Genomic DNA, 17230 nt, shown 5'->3' on the forward strand with positions numbered 1-17230 from the left:
TGGTCACCTGCTCAGAATCTTTTAATGCTTCTTGTACCCACAGGAGTCATTAGCTCAGAGATACCTTCACTGGTCATAGGCAGAACTGCCAGTAGGTGTAATCTGTCATCTCATGTGGCTTTGGATGGACTGCCTGAAGCTCTCAAGTGTTGTACTCTATTCCATGGCCTAAAATTACCTTCCTTTCTTTATCCCCCCGCCATTTGAAATTGCTACTTTTCAGGCAGTTGGAAACATATCTTTCAAGTATTTCTCATTACTCAAAATAATGAAGGGTCTTCCTCAGTGTCTTTACTTTTTAAAGGAGGAATAATAATATATTTAATAATTTTCAAATGTTTATTTTGTATTAAACATGACAAAATTTAATTTAATTTTTATGTGTAAGGGAGTTTTCTTGGCAAGTTATTTACCTCTCTGTGCCCATTGCCTTATTTGTAAGATGCGGACAATAATGTGCCAGTTTTGTGGTTTTCAATCTAGAGTATACATCAGAATTAACTGGGATAATTTCAAAATGCAGATACCTGGGCCCGACCAACAGAATTCCTAAGTCATTGAGCCTAGGGTAGAGCTTAGGTATCTTTACATTATAAAAGAACCAGAAGAGGCTGTGCATATGTAGGGGCAGAGGATATATGGGAAATCTGTACCTTCCTCTTGATTTTGCTGTGCACCTAAAGGGCTCTAAAATAATTTGTCTTTAATTTAAAAAAAAAAAAAGGCACTAGGTGATTCTGATGTTTATCTCTACCTGAAAACCACTGACTTATATGCCAGTAAGTCACTGTCCTTCTTCTCAAGTAGTTCAGTGGGAAGACAAGACAGCAAACTCATAACGTAGTGTGGTGAATGCTCTGATGGAAGATACATGGAGCGTTGTGGGAGCACAAAGGAGGGCTCAGTGCCCCAGCCTTGGGGAAGTGTTATTCCTCAAGAGCTGGGGACTGGAAAGTCCTCCCAAGAGAAGATAGAATTTGAGCAAATTATTGAAGGACAAGGAGGAGTTTTTAAGTCTAGGGTTTTATCCAGACAGAGGGAAGGATAGTCTATGGTGAGAATATCAGATGCAAAAAGAGTAGCAAATTGAAGACAATGTAAGTAGTCTGGTATATCTAGAAACTAGGGTGGGAGTTGGGAAGTGGTAGGGGATAAGACTGGAGAGAGCCCCACTGGGGCTGGGCCTTGCAGGACCTTATATTGCCATGCAGGGAGTTGAGATAGAGTCATACTTTAAGCAGAATACGTTCCTGTTCCTCTAAGGGATCCATACCAAATAGTGGATCTTCATAGTTGTCCCCACCTGAAACTGGGGAGAATGAAAACCATAATTCTATGTCTCACATCATTATGAAAATACTTTGAAAAGTTCCAGTTATATATTATATTGTATGTATATGTATTTCCTAAAGTATTCAACTAAATGTACCCAGGCTGGTTATATTCTTAATCCTTGAATGTCTTCCCCTTTCATATTTCCTAGACATCTGTGAAAGTACACATGGTAGTTCATCTTCTCCATTATTTCTCCTTTGCCAGAGTTCCTATAGTACATATTTTCTCCAAAGTTAATGCGAAACAGATGCTGGCATTTAGTGCTGGTATTCAGTTTTTGTTATGCACATATCTGCTATCCTTTCTGTGTTCTGGTGTTTCTTAGTAGGGGCTCTATTGGCATTTTGAACAGGACAGTTTTTGTTGTGTGGGACTGTCCCGTGCATTACAGGAAGGTTAGCATTTCTGGTCCCCGCCTGCCATATGCCTAAAGTGCTTCCCAGCCTTGGAACAATCAAAACTGCCTAGCCACTTCCAAATGAGATTGATGCCACTCCCAGTGGAGAACTGCATTATTAAGTGCTCAAGTATTTACAGTTATTTGAAGCAAAATGTACTTTTTCATTTCGATCTTTACCTACTATATCCATTTTCTTAATATACTGTCTACTGAAGCCAGTACCACATACTTAACCTGTTTCCTATTATCATGTAGTAGTGAAACTGATTTTTAAAAGAGCAAAATATAATATATAACTGGAACTTTTCAAAGTATTTTCATAACGATGTGAGACATAAAATTATGGTTTTCATTCTCCCCAGTTCCAGTAATTTTAATCCATGCTAAGTAACTACACAGATCCTTTGTATTCACTCTTCCAAAAACACTTACTATGGTACCAATCCTAATAAAATAGATGGATTATTTTTATGAAGTATAGTTACGTTTATGTTTGAAGCTTTAAATTTTGATCTTGAAATACATTTCAAAAAGATAAAATGCCTATGAGTGAAGAATTATGTAGATATTTTGTACATTTGTTTTTTCTTGAAGGGTTTCACATTTTTGTAGATTTTCCTTCTGCTTTAAGTTAAAATAAGATTTCGTAACCCATAGTGGAACAAAATGCCTTTTTCCTGAAATTCCATCAGGTATTATTTGCTGTGTCCAAATTTTATAACAGTTGACAATATACAGATTAGTCTATCTTTTCCGTTGCTTAGAAATGCAAGATGACATCTAGAAAGAAAAATTTAATCCCTTGTATCAAACAGTTAGGATGCTTTATTTTTCATGAAATAAAATATTCAGTTCAAACCGGTTTGAGCTATAAATAGGGTGTATTATTGGCTCTCATAACTAAATGTTCTGAGGTTGGATGGATTTCAGGGTGAATAGGTACAATGACTCAATTGTATCTTCAAGGACCCAGTTTATTGCTGATTCTCCATTGTATCTTCTATGGTGTCAGCTGAATCCTTGTAACAGTTTAGGTAAATATTTAGGAATGCTTCTTTCCCAGCATAACTGAACAGGAAACCTGAAATTCACCATGAGTGGACCGCCTAGGTCATCTGCCCAATCCTGAACCATTGTGTCCAGGAGGACATACGATGTGATTTTCTTAAGCCAGACAGTTAAGTGTATAGTCCTGGAGGTAGGGATGGGATCCATTCATCAAAATATGGTTATGGATTAGGAACGAGGATGGTGATAAGGGTTGCCAAGGAGACAAAATGTCCACTATAACTCTTAAAAGTGATTTTAAAATATGGAGGCAAATATTTAAAATAAAATATAATTGAGATCCATTTGAATTACCAGTACAGAAAAATACATGGCTTGTTACTGAACTTTCATTTCTGGAAAGTTCATAATAGTATACTAGATTGGAGCATAGACTCTGGAGTTAATGTGCTGCCTGGGTTCAAATCCCAGCTCTGCCACCTTCCAGCTGAATAATCGTGTTGGAGGAGTGACTTACTTCTCTCTACCTTAGTGTTCTCGCCTGTAAATAATAGCACTTATCCCACAGAATTACAAGAATGAAATAAATTAACACATATAAAACATTTAGAACAATGCATGACATTCAAAAGGCACTTAATAAACTAGTCAGCCCTCTGTATCTGCAGGTTGTGCATCTACAGATTCAGTCAACCACAGATTGAAAATATTTTGGGGGGAAAAAATCTCCAGAAGGTTCCAAAAAGCAAAACTTGAATTTGCTGCACACCAGCAACTGTTTACATAGCATTTATGTTGTATTAGGTAGTATAAGCAATCTAGAGATGATTTAAAGTATATGTGAGGGGACTTCCCTGGTGGTCGAGTGGGTAAGACTCTGCACTCCCAGTGCAGGGCGCCCGGGTTTGATCCCTGGTTGGGGAACTAGATCCCGCATGCATGCTGCAACTAGGAGTTCGCATGCCGCAACTAAGAAGTCTGCGTGTGGCTAAAAGATCCCACATGGCACAGCCTATATTAATTAATTAATTAATTAATTAATCAAATATTTTATAAAATAATTTTTTTAAATAAAGTATATGTAAGGGTGTGTGTAGGTTATATGCAAATACTACACCATTTTATATAAAGGACTTGAGCATCTTCAATTTTAGTATCTGTGCAGTGGAGTGTGGGGAAGGACTGAACCAATTCCCCCAGGATACCAGGGGATAACTATTGTTATTGCTACTTGCTAGTACTCTCTGGTAAAAGGATCTACTGGTAGTCTTCATAACCTGTAGGCTTTTCTAACTGAATAAGTGGTATAGTACTCTGAAGATCAGACTTGTGGAAAATCTAGCTTTAGCTTACCTCGTGGAGTCACCTGTATTTAAAAATCATAAGTAAAAATTTCAGGCATATTTAAACTGCACTGTGTCAGTGAACTTCTCAAAAGTAGTAGGAAATACTTTCCTTAATAACTACAAACAAGGGCTAAAAAGTTAATGTCCTGAATATACTCTAGAAACAGTTATTAGAGTTAAATAGTAGGATGAGAGATCTCCTTCTAAGCCCCTCATTTCCCTCTTCTTTAAAAACCTTTGTTGGTAGTGCACTAACCACAGAATGAAATCCATATTGTTTGGCAGAACATTCAGAGCCCTTTATAATCTGGCATTAGCTCACATGTCCAGTTTCATAAACACTGAATTCCATGTAAGTGGAGTTTGGTTATAAATTCATGGCACAATATTCTAAGTTAAAGGCCCCATCAGTATTTCTGTTCTGAGCTTCATAACTCACAGGACATTAAACTGAATGTAAAATTATAACAATGGTAAAAATAGTAACTAGCATTTTTGTTTACTATGTTCTGAGCTCTTGACGTGTATGTACTCATTTAATCCTATGATATAAATACTGTTCTCCCCGTTTTACTGTGAGAACCCTGAGGCACAGAGATGTGTCTCTTGCTCAAGATCACATGAAGTAATAAATTTTGTTAAGAGTAGGTTTCAGAGTCCACTTAATCTCTGCCCTCTCCTACCTCTGGGCATTACAGTATATTGGATATCCTTTCTGTGTACAGTGTCAATAAAGAACAGGGTTCTTTTATGTGGAACTCTATAAGCTTCTCACAGTGATTTGGAAGAAAAACGCAGTGGGTTGGTGGTTGCCTCACTGCCCTAAAAAGAGGTCTGCTTTGGGCTCATCTCCTCAGTCTCTTTGCATCCCTAATGCCTAGCGAGCCCTTAGAAGTGTTTTTTGAGTACATGTTTGTTAATCAGTGATGGAATGGAATGAGAATTGGTGATTTTTTTTTTTTAGGAACAAAAATATTCATGCTCATTTAAATTTTATATTAGAAATCTTAGTTCTTAGAATTCAGCCTCCATGTGTAACTCTTAGTCGTAGCGTATTTCTTGAGGAAGATAGCTTTGAAGCTGTCAAATAATTAGATAAGTAATCATTTGACAGTTCTGGTTGGATAATAATTTCTGAGATAAAAAGGAAACACCTTAAAATAACACTTCTAATAATAAAATGTTTTTAAGTTTAAAAAGAATATTAAAATTATTCCTGTCCTTTCTGTGACTACCATCCTGCACTTCCCCATGAAAACATCTTTGATTTTTCTGATTATAAAAACTACTAGTCAGTCATTATGTCAACAATTTATTTAATACAGACACATAAAGTAAGAATTAAGTCCTTTCACAATGTTAAGAAATAACCGTAGTTAAAAGCTTGGGGCATATCCTTCATACTTGTAAATACAAAGTCATGAAGTCAGAAGAATAATTGAGTATGTAGGTATAGTACTTCCCCCCCAAATTTGTGTCTTCATCCACATATTACTTTCTTGAAACTGTGGAAGAAAATGATCCTTAATAGTTTCTAGTAAGCAAGAGTTGTTAAATAAGTGTCCTATATTAACTCATTAAAATCAAGTATAAAAAATATTTATTTTCATCATTTAATACTTATATATATAAGTATTTCTCAACTTTTTTTTCATTATTGCCTCCCAAGGAGGCTTTTTAAACATTTTTCCTTAAATTGCACCCCCCCGATATTTTGATACCACAGTTATACTCTATATATCTGTTTATGTACAGGCGCCCTCTAAAGGGCCACAAACCATTATACTATCTAAGATTTTTTTTACCCTCCTAAGAACCAGTTTTCAGCCTTTTTTGGGTGATGCTGCCCCCGTTGAGAATGCATGGGGTATGTGTGTGTGTGAGAGAGAATGTGTGTGTGTGTGTGTGTGTGTGTGTGTGTGTGTGTGTGTGTGTGTGTGTGTGTGTGTGTGTTGATATTTGGGGGAGGAGGAGAAAAGGCTTTGCTGTGCATGAATAGTTACTTCAGTTTCGTGGCACTCAGAGAGAAGGGGTCAGTTTTTCTGTTACTTTATCAGGTTGTCCAGAAGGGAACATTAGATTTAATGATTACCACCATTACTTCACCAGTCTATTATCAAACTCTAAACATAGTGCCTTGGAGTGCCTAAGTGACCGAGAATATTCTGGGTACCGTATTTCTGTTCTTGAGAATGTTGATAAATACGACAAGGACACAATGACATTATTACAGTTGAAAGCATTTTATTGAATTTAGGGAATAGTAGTCCTAATGCATTAAGAACAATAATAAATGTTTAAACCTCTGTCCCAGTGGTTCTCAAAAATAGTGATTTTGCCTCCCGGAGGACATTTGCAATATTTGGGAGCATTTTTGGTTGTCACAACTAAGGGAGTGGGTGTTGCTAGTGGCATCTCATGGTTAGAGGCCTGGGATGCTGCTGAGCATCTTGCAATGCACAGGACGATGTACCTCCACCCCTCAAACCATAATAGAATTATCTGGTCCAAAATGTCAGCACTGCTGAAGTTGAGAAACCCAGCTTTATCCTAATGATTCTATTTCTTGGAATCTATCTTTAGAAAATAATCCAAAATACAGCAACAGTTATGTATATGCCTAAAGATACTCACCGAAGCATTCTTTAATTTTTTCCTTTACAAAATCTGTCCTTTCAGAAAACTTATAAGCAAAAAAGAGGGGGACTCAGAGTTCCCCTCATAAGTAATGTTGTTGGGATTTTGATGTATGTGTATTTTTTTAAGTGGGACATATATCACTATATATACTTATGAAAAATGAGCAACAAACTCAATTCTTTCAGACTCAGGAAGAGATTTAGTTGCCTGTGTCAGGACCACATCAATTTCAGGGAAACTAAAGAACTACTTTAGAGATAATTAACTCACTCATTTCAGGAATTGTTTATACAACACCCTTCAACCTCTTTGTCCACTCTTACTTAAATCTTATACTCTGCATTACTGTTCTCAAATGCCTCTTATACTACCATAGAGTAAAAAAGTACAGGCAGTTTTTCAATGAAGTTAACTTTTAGTTCTGTGTACCAGTTAAAGGTAAATGATGGTCCCATCCCTGAGGATATTCTTTTATTTTTTTCTTTACTGTGATTTAATATGGAAGAACAAGAACAAATGGTAAAAAAATTGGAAGCAATCATAAATGTCTATCAGTAAAGAGTAGATAAATAGATTTTAGCATTCTTCATGCAATGGAATACAACGTAGCAGTTAAAATTAATGAACTAATTTACGTGTATATTCGTAAATCTCCAAAGCATAATGTAAATGAAAAGCAAAGCATAAGATATTTAGAGTATAACACTGAAATAAATGTTGATATCACACAAAATACTGTATTATTTATAGATATGTGTATATATATATATATATATAAAATCATGGATGACAAAAATAAACACCCAACCTCAGGATAGTAGTTACCTCTGATGATGAGAAGAGAATTGGATCAAGGAACAGTAAAAAGACTCATCAACCATATTAATAATCTTATATTTCTTAGAAGAAAAGTATCTCAAGCATATAAATATGGCAATATACAAGTTGGTTAAATCTGACTATGGTTACATTAAATGTTTTTATTCTCTTTTTGTTTTTGAAATATTGCAACATCATATTTTTTTAAAACTAAATGTACTTTTCAGATTTGTTCATATTTGAACTGAGGCCAAATACAGAAAGATTTTTATAATAGTCATAATTTAGCAATGTATATATAATAAAAGTAATGAATGATTTCCTTATAACCACAACTAACTACAGCAAATAAAATTATTTTCAAGGGCTTTTCTCTCTTTGTTTTTGGAATGTTAAGTACTTTCTGAAGGTATTTAGGGTCTACTGAACGTTAAGAAAGGTGAATGATTCTTGAAGTTACTCAAGCAATGGTTGGGGTAATTGAGTATGATTTACAGTTCCACAAGATGACAAGTTGGTCAACTTTTTTCTTCCCCATGTAACTTATCAAATATATTTAGAAAGAAACCATATTGTACATTAAGATTAAAAAATCAGTTTATTTCATAGTAAGAGAGAAATGTAGTATCTCTCAGCCTCTTGATAGTGATACTACGCGATGCCTGTTTCACAGATAACAAATATTGCAAGGTGTTTCATTTTAGAAGACTTCTTTGTTTAAAACCAGTAACTTTGTGGTTTGCATTCAGATTTTTTTTTTTAAGTTTTTTCCTCTGAGATTTTAGACATCTGACCTTTAAATTAGTAAGGGGTGCTTTACAACTTTATTCTATCCAAAAAAATATTAAACTTAACATGCTTGTTTCTTGTGTGATAAGTGGCACTATCAACATAACCGTAATCAAGCATATTTTTCTCTAACTAGTGCTCAAAACTGTCTTGTTATTAACCAAATCTGTGATTAATTACCCTAATAGAAGGATTTTTACTTGATTTTATGCTAGTTGTCCTCAGACAAAAATTTGCTTAAATCATATAAATGTTAGGTGGGAGATACTCTGCTAGATTGTATTAAAAGAAAATTATTTTAGATTTTGGGCTCGTGCTGCTAAGGGATAGTTTTATAGGAGATGCTAGCCATTGCTTGGACATACAGCTGGCAATTGACTTGCCAGTGGGTTGTTAGAAATTTCTTCTAAGTAAGGAGAATGTGTAAAACGATCATGTAATGAAGACGTTTAAATTTCTGTAATGGATTGACTATTTTGAGCATTAAATTTTTTAAAAAAGGAATGGTGTCTAGTGTCACCAAATTTAGATATGTTAAATAGAGCATATGGCTATTTTTCTAAAATCACACATTTAGTGAATTATTACTGTTGATCCTGTTATCAAACCAAAGTTTAGACTGAAAGCAAAGGGACTAACTCAGAGTGCATTCTGCTTAGCAACCAACTTGTCTCCTGTTTTGCTACTGAATGCAAGTACTCATGGCTCAGAAGTGTATCTGCAGCCAGCTGGTCTCAACCAGACAATACTTCATTCACCTAATTTCCAGACTAGTCAGGCAGAGACATCAGCTCATTATTTTTAGTCACGAGGAAATTTATTTGTAAACTTCAAGCAGTAGCAAAAGTGATCTCAGAAGCCCCTGAACTATGAGAAATTGCCTTCTAATTCAAGAATGCGAAGTCCTTGGAATTTCGAACTGCTCTGCCTAATGTTTTTTCCTCTTAAAACCTCTTGCAAGTATATTGTTTAAAAAACATAGCCTCTAGGGCTTCCCTGGTGGCACAGTGGTTGAGGGTCCGCCTGCCGATGCAGGGGACGCGGGTTCGTGCCCCGGTCCGGGAAGATCCCACATGCTGTGGAGCGGCTGGGCCTGTGAGCCATGACCGCTGAGCGTGCGCGTCCGGAGCCTGTGCTCTGCAACGGGAGAGGCCACAACAGTGAGAGGCCCACGTAAAATACTTTTTAGTAGAAAAAATACGTTAAATTCTAAGAATACTTTTAGAATTATTATCTGAAAACAAAAATTCAAGAAATCAGTTTTTTGTTCAGACTTTTATTGTCTGCCTTGATCTCCACATGATTATTTTCTGTCTTAGAAAACGACAGTTCTGTTGGCATGTGAAGCTCCAGTTTCCTCAGAGTCAAGCTGTGTATGTAGAAAAAAGGTATAGTATCACGACTGTCTGTTAAGAACTCACTTGTTTTCATTTTGTCTCCATATTTGAAATAAACTGTTAACTTAAACGTGATGTCAATAGTAGACTGGATAACTAAGTGTGGTATATTCATACAATGCAATGCTACACACCACTGAAAATGAATGAACTACATCTACACATATCAATGTGGATGAATCTCAAACATAATGTTGAATGAGAAAAACAAGTTAAGGAAGAATGCAGAGTATGATTTTCATATGTAAATGTGAAAAAAATGAAAGTATACTTTTTAGGAATACTTTTAGTGGTGGTAGAGCTCTAAGGGAAATGATTAGCACAGAAATCATGATGGTGTTTACTTCAGCATGGGGACAGATGTTAAGGAGAGCAATGCAGGGAGAATCAAGAGGGCTGAATCAAGAGGAAGAATCTTAAGCAAGGTGGTTATATAGGAAATGAAAAATAAGCCAAAATTCTGCTATGATAAAATTGCTGCTATTAACATCATAGTGTGTTCTCAGAAAATACATGATTTTAGACATGTATATATGTGTATTCATAATTGGAAGTAATTTGCGTAACAGTTTTTTTATCCTACTTTTTTCATATTATGAGCATTTCAAATGTCATTTAAAAATTTGAATGGTGATATACTATTTGATTCCTTGGGTTAGGAAAATTTTAAGTTGGTTTTTAAATAATATCTTTAGCATATATTCACATTATGCATAAATGTCCTCTCTTTGTAATTGTCATATGGATTTTAGGGAAGAACTTTCTTATTTAAGGTTGCATACCAGACTAAAGACAGGGAAAGGACTCATATTTTACAGGTGGGATATGTAGCACAGTAGTGTATATGAATATGTATAAATGATTAAGGAAAATCGCTAGTTCAAAACAGTGTCTTAATTTTGTTTCTACAGCTTTATAGTATAAAACAATATGCATACATACATACAGGAAATTTGGTAAACCTAAAATGCTTTGTTTCCAGGGAGAGTAGTATCAATTTTTTAACCTGGTCTTAGGATTTAGAATAAATAAATTTGAACATGCACTGAAACTAGCATCATCTGAAACCTTTTTTTCAGATTTTTGATTTCTGCAACTTTCAAATCTACTTCACTGTGGTATCTTTCTTTTCATCTTTGAACACAGGAGTGTGTTAAATGAGGCTTTGTATTTTTATAATTGATTTATAGGGAACTTCTCAAAATATTATTTTTAAGACTTGTTAAATGTGTCCAAGAAGTGTTTTTGAGCTTTTTTCCTAAGTAATTTTTGCTTAAAAGGATATTATATTTTGCCAAGACTAAAATAAAAGGTCTGTGTTCAGTTATTTTTTTAAAGCCACAATATTTAGTAATTCTAAATTAACACCTTTAGTAGAAAATTATAAGTAATAAGTTTTGTTTTTGTTTTTGTTGGGAAGAGTACCAGATGATAAAACTATTAATGAAATCCTAAGACCTTACATTGATCCTGAAAAGTCTGATCCTGTAATTCGTCAAAGGTATGTTTCAAAAATCTTGTAACTTTCTGAAATTATTAAAAATGTTGAGGTATTTACTATATGCATATTTATTAAATAAAGCCATGTCTTTATTAGAGTATAATGTTTCTGTACTGTTTACTTTCTGTCCCATTTCCTTGGTGTGTACTCAAGGCTTTGTCAGTCAGAGATGATGCTCTGGGTGAGGATTTTGGTTATAGTAATAACAGCAGTACTTAACACTGTTTGCTGCATTCCAGACTACTCTTTGAAGCTTATAATAATAAATGTATTAATTCATTTAATCCTCACAATAACCCTTTAAGGTAGATTATTGCCGTTATATCTATTTTACAAGATGGGGAAACTGAGCCTTAAAGTGGTTAAGTGACTTCACATGGCTAATAAGTAGGGAAGCTAGGATTCAAATCCAGGTGGTCTGGAGTCAGAGTCTGTACTCTTACCCCTTAAACTAAACTGCCTTTCACAGTTGAACTAAAAACTCTGAAAATTGAGTTTCCAAGTAGTTAAAGACAGGAAATCCTATTTCAGCCAAGTCTTCATAAAACTGAGTAATACACACTCTGCCTCCTGTCCAGAAACACACCATGGACAAAAATGGTTAACATAGCATAGTGGAAAGATTCAGTTATGAATATCTGGGTTAGAATAGCTGATTCTGTCCCTTATTAGCTATGTGACCAGGAACCAACTTACTTCCGCACCTTAATTTTTTCCATCAGTAAAATGAGAATGATGATGTTTACTAGATAGAGTTGTTACGAAGCTTGTAAAAAATTACATATATACAGTTCTAGTACAGAGTCTAGCACGTAGTAAGCAGCACTCAAAAAAGGAAACTATTAATATGTGAATTATTCATGTTTCTGAGCAGGAATTTCTTTTCACCGGGTGATACCTGCTTAGGTTATGAATACTTGTTTTGGTTAAAATTTGAAACTGAGTGGATTCTGAAGTGTCTGATTCAGTTCTAGTTAAATCTCATCTTCTACTTTTCATAGAAAGTGGTGCCCAGACTCAAACAAATCCATGTCACATATCAAGCGGTGTCTCTGGGACCGCTACCAGAGTTGAGTTTCTTTTCCTCATTACCGATAATCTAATTGTTAATTGCTGGTCATATATTTAACAATAAGACAAAATACCTGCCACCAAATTGGATACATTTTTAAAAAATAAGTAAATTAGCAAGATTAATCTGTACAGAGAGAAGAAAGGTAATTTTTAAAACAGATCCTTGGTTGAAAAATATCTTTAACACCGTTTCTGTGCTTGGATAGATAAATTTTAAGTATTATTAATAACTACTCATAGATGCTTAGTTTCCATAGGCACAGTTTTAAAATACACTAAAAATCAGTTTTGCTTCCTTTAATATGACATTTTTATTTCAGGTTGAAAGCCTACATTCACTCTCAGACTGGGGTCCGAATTTTAATGAAGGCAGAAAATATGCAGCAAAATTTAGTAAGGTAAAATTGCTTCCCTTTCCATTTCTTTAAATGTTTTCTAATTCTGTAACATAATTAAGTAGCTTGCTTAGCTTAAGTGGCTAGTTATTATGCTAATTATCTGGCAATCAACAAAGCCTAGGCTTTTAAAAATTACCTTCAAATTAAAATTTTTAAATAATCACACTTATCATAATACAGGATAAATTCAATTGAAAAATCACCCTGGTTAGAATATTTTAAAGTAACATCATGTGCAACTGAAAGATTTTTAAATCCCATTTTAACTTATTTCAAGAAATATTCTGTACAACAGAGTTCCAAAGTTCAAGTTTTTGCTTTTGGAAATAAAAAATTCCTGTGATGAACTGACCATTGTATATATCACAGTGAAAAGAACTCTACATAGAAATGTGAAGAAAGCCAGGTTCTAAGAAACTATGTGATTTGAGAGTTTTAATATCACTGGGCTCCCTGTTCCTTCATTAATGGAATGATGAAGGAGACTACACTAAAAGATCTCTGAGAGTCCCTTCAGTGTCTGCAGTTATGTGTCATTACATTGAATTGCAAAACCCTGATCTTTAATGTCTGTGATGCTTTCCCTGTCTTCCATCATTTCATTAACAAAACTACTAGATCCAGTTCAGACTAGATAGGATTGGTCTCATCTGCTAGTAGAGCTTAGAGATGTAAGCATCCAGGCTGTGAAAGCAGAGCTGGGTTTGAATCCCAGCTGTGCCTGCTTCCAGTTATGTTAACTTGAGTAAATTACATAGCCTAACTTGCCTTCGTTTCCTCATCTCTAAACTGGAGGTGATGATAATCAGATTATCATGAGAGATTAAGATGATTATTTAGCACATGGTAAGTGCATGCTTTTATTATTTCTACTATTACTATTACTACTACAGAAGATAAATGGATTCTTAAAAAAGTCTTCTAAAATTCAAGGAAACCAAAGTTGTATGTGATAAAAGGTAAATGTAGGATACAGAATATTTTAAAGTTTATAATATAGGGCAGACTGCATAGGCCCAGATAGCATTCATTTTTGACTTGGAAATATGTACTGTAAATCTCCGAAGAGGGGAAGGGAATGGCGATCTCAGCTTGTCCTATGAGACAGGGTTTTCTAGGAGAGTGACAGAAATGCATGCAGCGTGACATGACCCAGAGGGGAGCATTTGGTAAAACTGTTTTGGGCAGTTGCATAGAAGGAAATGAGAACATAGAAAGACCAGAACACAGGAGGATACTAATAAGACTGGTAGGTTTTATTTTAACAAAGAACCAAAGAGGATAAACCTTCACCAAAAAAAAAAGGTTAAAGGAGCGTACTGCAGTGAGATCAGATGACCTAATTCTAGACACTCAACTTCTCTGGGCTTCATGTCCCTTTAAGGTCCTTTACTTTCTCTTATTTTATGACTTTCCTTCTTTAGGAACCCAAAAAGGACTTTGGTTGGGCCTTGGGTTAACCTTCTTAATCCCCAAAGGGGAGGGAATGATAGATTAATAAAGTAAAAGATAAGTGGTATTGACTTTAAGGAATACCTAGAATAGGCTGTTTTGTTCCTAAACCTGAGCCAAACTTAGTAACATGAAAAGTACTCTGACTTTACCTTATCTATGTAGAAAACATGTCTTCCAGATTTCCCCATTTGAGTTGTTTACTTGAACTCAATGATATATGAAAATACCATCAAAGAAGAGGAAGCAGAAGTATACAACCAAGATCTAAGAATTTTGTATTTAAAAATTGCCACCCTATTTAACTTTGACTAGTGATATTATCACTTTAAGGCAATAATAATGTTAGAAACTCCAGTTGAGGTAGCTTTTATCATGAAGGTGGACCTAAGTTGGAGTAAGGTACATCCTTATGTTTCTGACTGTTCAGTCAGCCTTAAGGTATAGTTATCCTAATTTCTACAAAACTTCCTAGTTTTATTAGGATTTTCTAATCATGAATAATGCAAGTAGATACTATGGAGATACATTTAGAAATAGTTTTTTTTTAATTAAAGATTTTTTAACCAGTGTTCACCAGATAGTACATTCATAGATAGGCTAAGATGAGCATTCACATTTGATTGTATGCTTAATCACAGTTATATCATTAAAGGGAAGTACATTCAGAGAACATCTAAGTAAGATTATTATAGGTTATAAAATGTGGGCTTCTAATTTAAGATAAGGAGAATTTTATTATTTCCTGAAAAGTACTTGGAAGGTAGAACCATGTATTTTCCTTGTGGCTTTCTGATTTTAAATGTATCATATGATTTATAGCATTCCGGTAAATTCAGAGTAGAGTCTTTTTACCAAATACTTGGTATTGCCAATTTCCAGTGGTTGTGTTTTCCATTCTTGAAGAGTTTATGACAATTGTCCCATGATATACCTGATCAACTAGAGCAATCTTAAATGTTTCCCAGGCTTTAGCTTTGCCATATACAACTTTTATTTTTAGGTTTAGGTGATCATAGAATGTATGTCTAACTCTAAAGAATTTGTTGCTGATCTATTTCAGAGTTTTCTTTCCAGAATACACAGGGTTTGAATTTGTATCTTCTTATAAAAGTAAATATGTCTTCTTAAGTAAATCCATTCATTCATTCAGCAAACACTTAGTACCCATTGTGGTCCAGGTGTTGTTCAAGACATTAGGCTGATAGCAGCAAGCAAAACCGTTCCTGTCTCTGTGGAGCTTACATTCCCAGTGGAGGAGAATTCATGTAATGTACCCTCTTGCCACATCATTTCTCACCAGCTTTCTGTTCTCAGAAAGTAAATGAGTGTTTTGAGTCAGAAAAGCCTATGTTGGTAACACCAGGCACCATCAGAGGCAGCCATTGTATTGCTGCTAACTTAAGTTATTACTGACAAGTTAGAATACTCCCAGCTTTGATACTGTCCATTTAATTGTAATTTTTCAAATCTATTGAATTTTAGACCTATATTTTACTTATTAATAGAATCATTTATTTTTCATGAAGAAATTCAGATACATTTTCTATTTTTTATGTTTACTTTGCTGCTTTGATGTTTATATAAGATCCTGATTTTGATAAAGATGTGATTTAAGCTATTGTGGGATGATTCTTTCCAGATTTACTCAAAAGCCATTAATTAAGCACATTTACTCTCCTAGGCATATAAATAAAAATTGGGGTTTATACAAGACTGAGTAGGGTACAGTTCTGTTGTAGCAGAGAAAACAGACATGAAGTAAAGGTGACTGGGGTACCTGGCATGGATCTGTCTTCTGAGAGATGGAGGTAAGGCCTGGAGAGGCTTAGGGCACATTGAGTTTCAAGTAGAAGTGGCATCATTTTCTCAAACGTTATTTTCAAAAAGAATGGCCTTTCTATACTAATCCCTTATTACTAAGCTCCCTTCAGAGTAAGATTATATCACATTCCAACAAGAAATAGTAACTCCTTCCAGAATACATAATCTGTGGAGAAGTAGACCTTATTTTACTTTAAGAGGTTCCAGGTTAGACTTTGTAGACCAAAAGTTTTACCATTACAAATACTAAATTTATTAAATCACTACTTCTCAAACCTAACACAAATTATGAGATGTTCCAAAATAACCTTTTTGCTCTTATCCAAAAACCTACATCAAAGTAGATTTTCTATAAATTTGAAATAATGTTATAAATTTGATGCAGACCTTGGAAAGTTACTAAGTTTCTGTTTTCCCATCTGAAAGAGGGGATCAAAACAAAGGTATTGCACTGTTGTAAAGATTGCTTCCAGATAATGCATGTCAGCTACTTAGTATGGTGCCAGGCACATAGCAAATAAGTCTCAGTAAATATGTATTATTCATGTATTACAAGTTGCAGCATTTAGGTCAACATCTTGCTGAGTTGACTCAATGAATGTAAGAGTTTTTGTTGTTTTAATCCTAGAAATTACTTTTCTTAGTATCAATAAAAGGAGGAAATCTCTTTTTTAAAAAAAGTTCTGTGTGGCTGGCAGTTGACTTATGTATTACTTTTTGAAAAATAATGGTTTCTTTCAGCCAAATGATTTCTTATACTTCTGGGAAGTACTCTAAGTTCAATATTAGCTATGCTCCCAACAGGTCACTCACCACTAACCACAAGGGGGCAGATACCCAATCATGTTAGTTTACATTTCTTTTGACATAAATAGTATTGGAAGAATATGAAGCTTCAGGGGCTACTTTATTTAAGATGTCATCAACTGTTATCTCTGTACAAATGACTCCCAAATCTAGAGATATTTTCAACCTTTCTCCCAGACTTCAAATGTTAGTTTGCATGTATCTTCACTTACACATCTCATTAAATCTTAAACTCAACATGTTTAGATCTCATCACACCACATCCATTTGTTCCTAGTGTGTGTTTCTGTGTGTGTTGTTTTAAATGAGGATTAAATGGACTGCTGATGTACCTGCCATCTAGTAAACAGTCAATAAATGTTGACAGTCATTCCTTGTTATTGGCACTGTCATTCTTCTTGTAAGCAAGGCATATGACCTTAGAGCCATCTTTCACTTCT

At 34.7% G+C, this 17230-nt stretch overlaps 1 protein-coding gene across 2 annotated transcripts in view; it reads left to right on the forward strand.

Annotated features, from left to right (window-relative positions):
• ZNHIT6 (zinc finger HIT-type containing 6) overlaps positions 1-17230 on the forward strand; it is a 58430-nt gene that overhangs the window by 21195 nt on the left and 20005 nt on the right. For both annotated transcript variants that reach the window (XR_002173184.3, XM_019919971.3), the window contains exons 6-8: positions 9657-9725; positions 11155-11235; positions 12630-12707. Coding sequence is in view for 1 of the 2 variants with exons in the window: in XM_019919971.3 (XP_019775530.2) it covers positions 9657-9725; positions 11155-11235; positions 12630-12707 (228 nt within the window). In the remaining variant the exon portion in view is untranslated. The remainder of the gene's footprint in view (positions 1-9656; positions 9726-11154; positions 11236-12629; positions 12708-17230) is intronic.

Source organism: Tursiops truncatus, chromosome 1, assembly GCF_011762595.2.
Source record: "Tursiops truncatus isolate mTurTru1 chromosome 1, mTurTru1.mat.Y, whole genome shotgun sequence".
NCBI lineage: Eukaryota > Metazoa > Chordata > Mammalia > Artiodactyla > Delphinidae > Tursiops > Tursiops truncatus.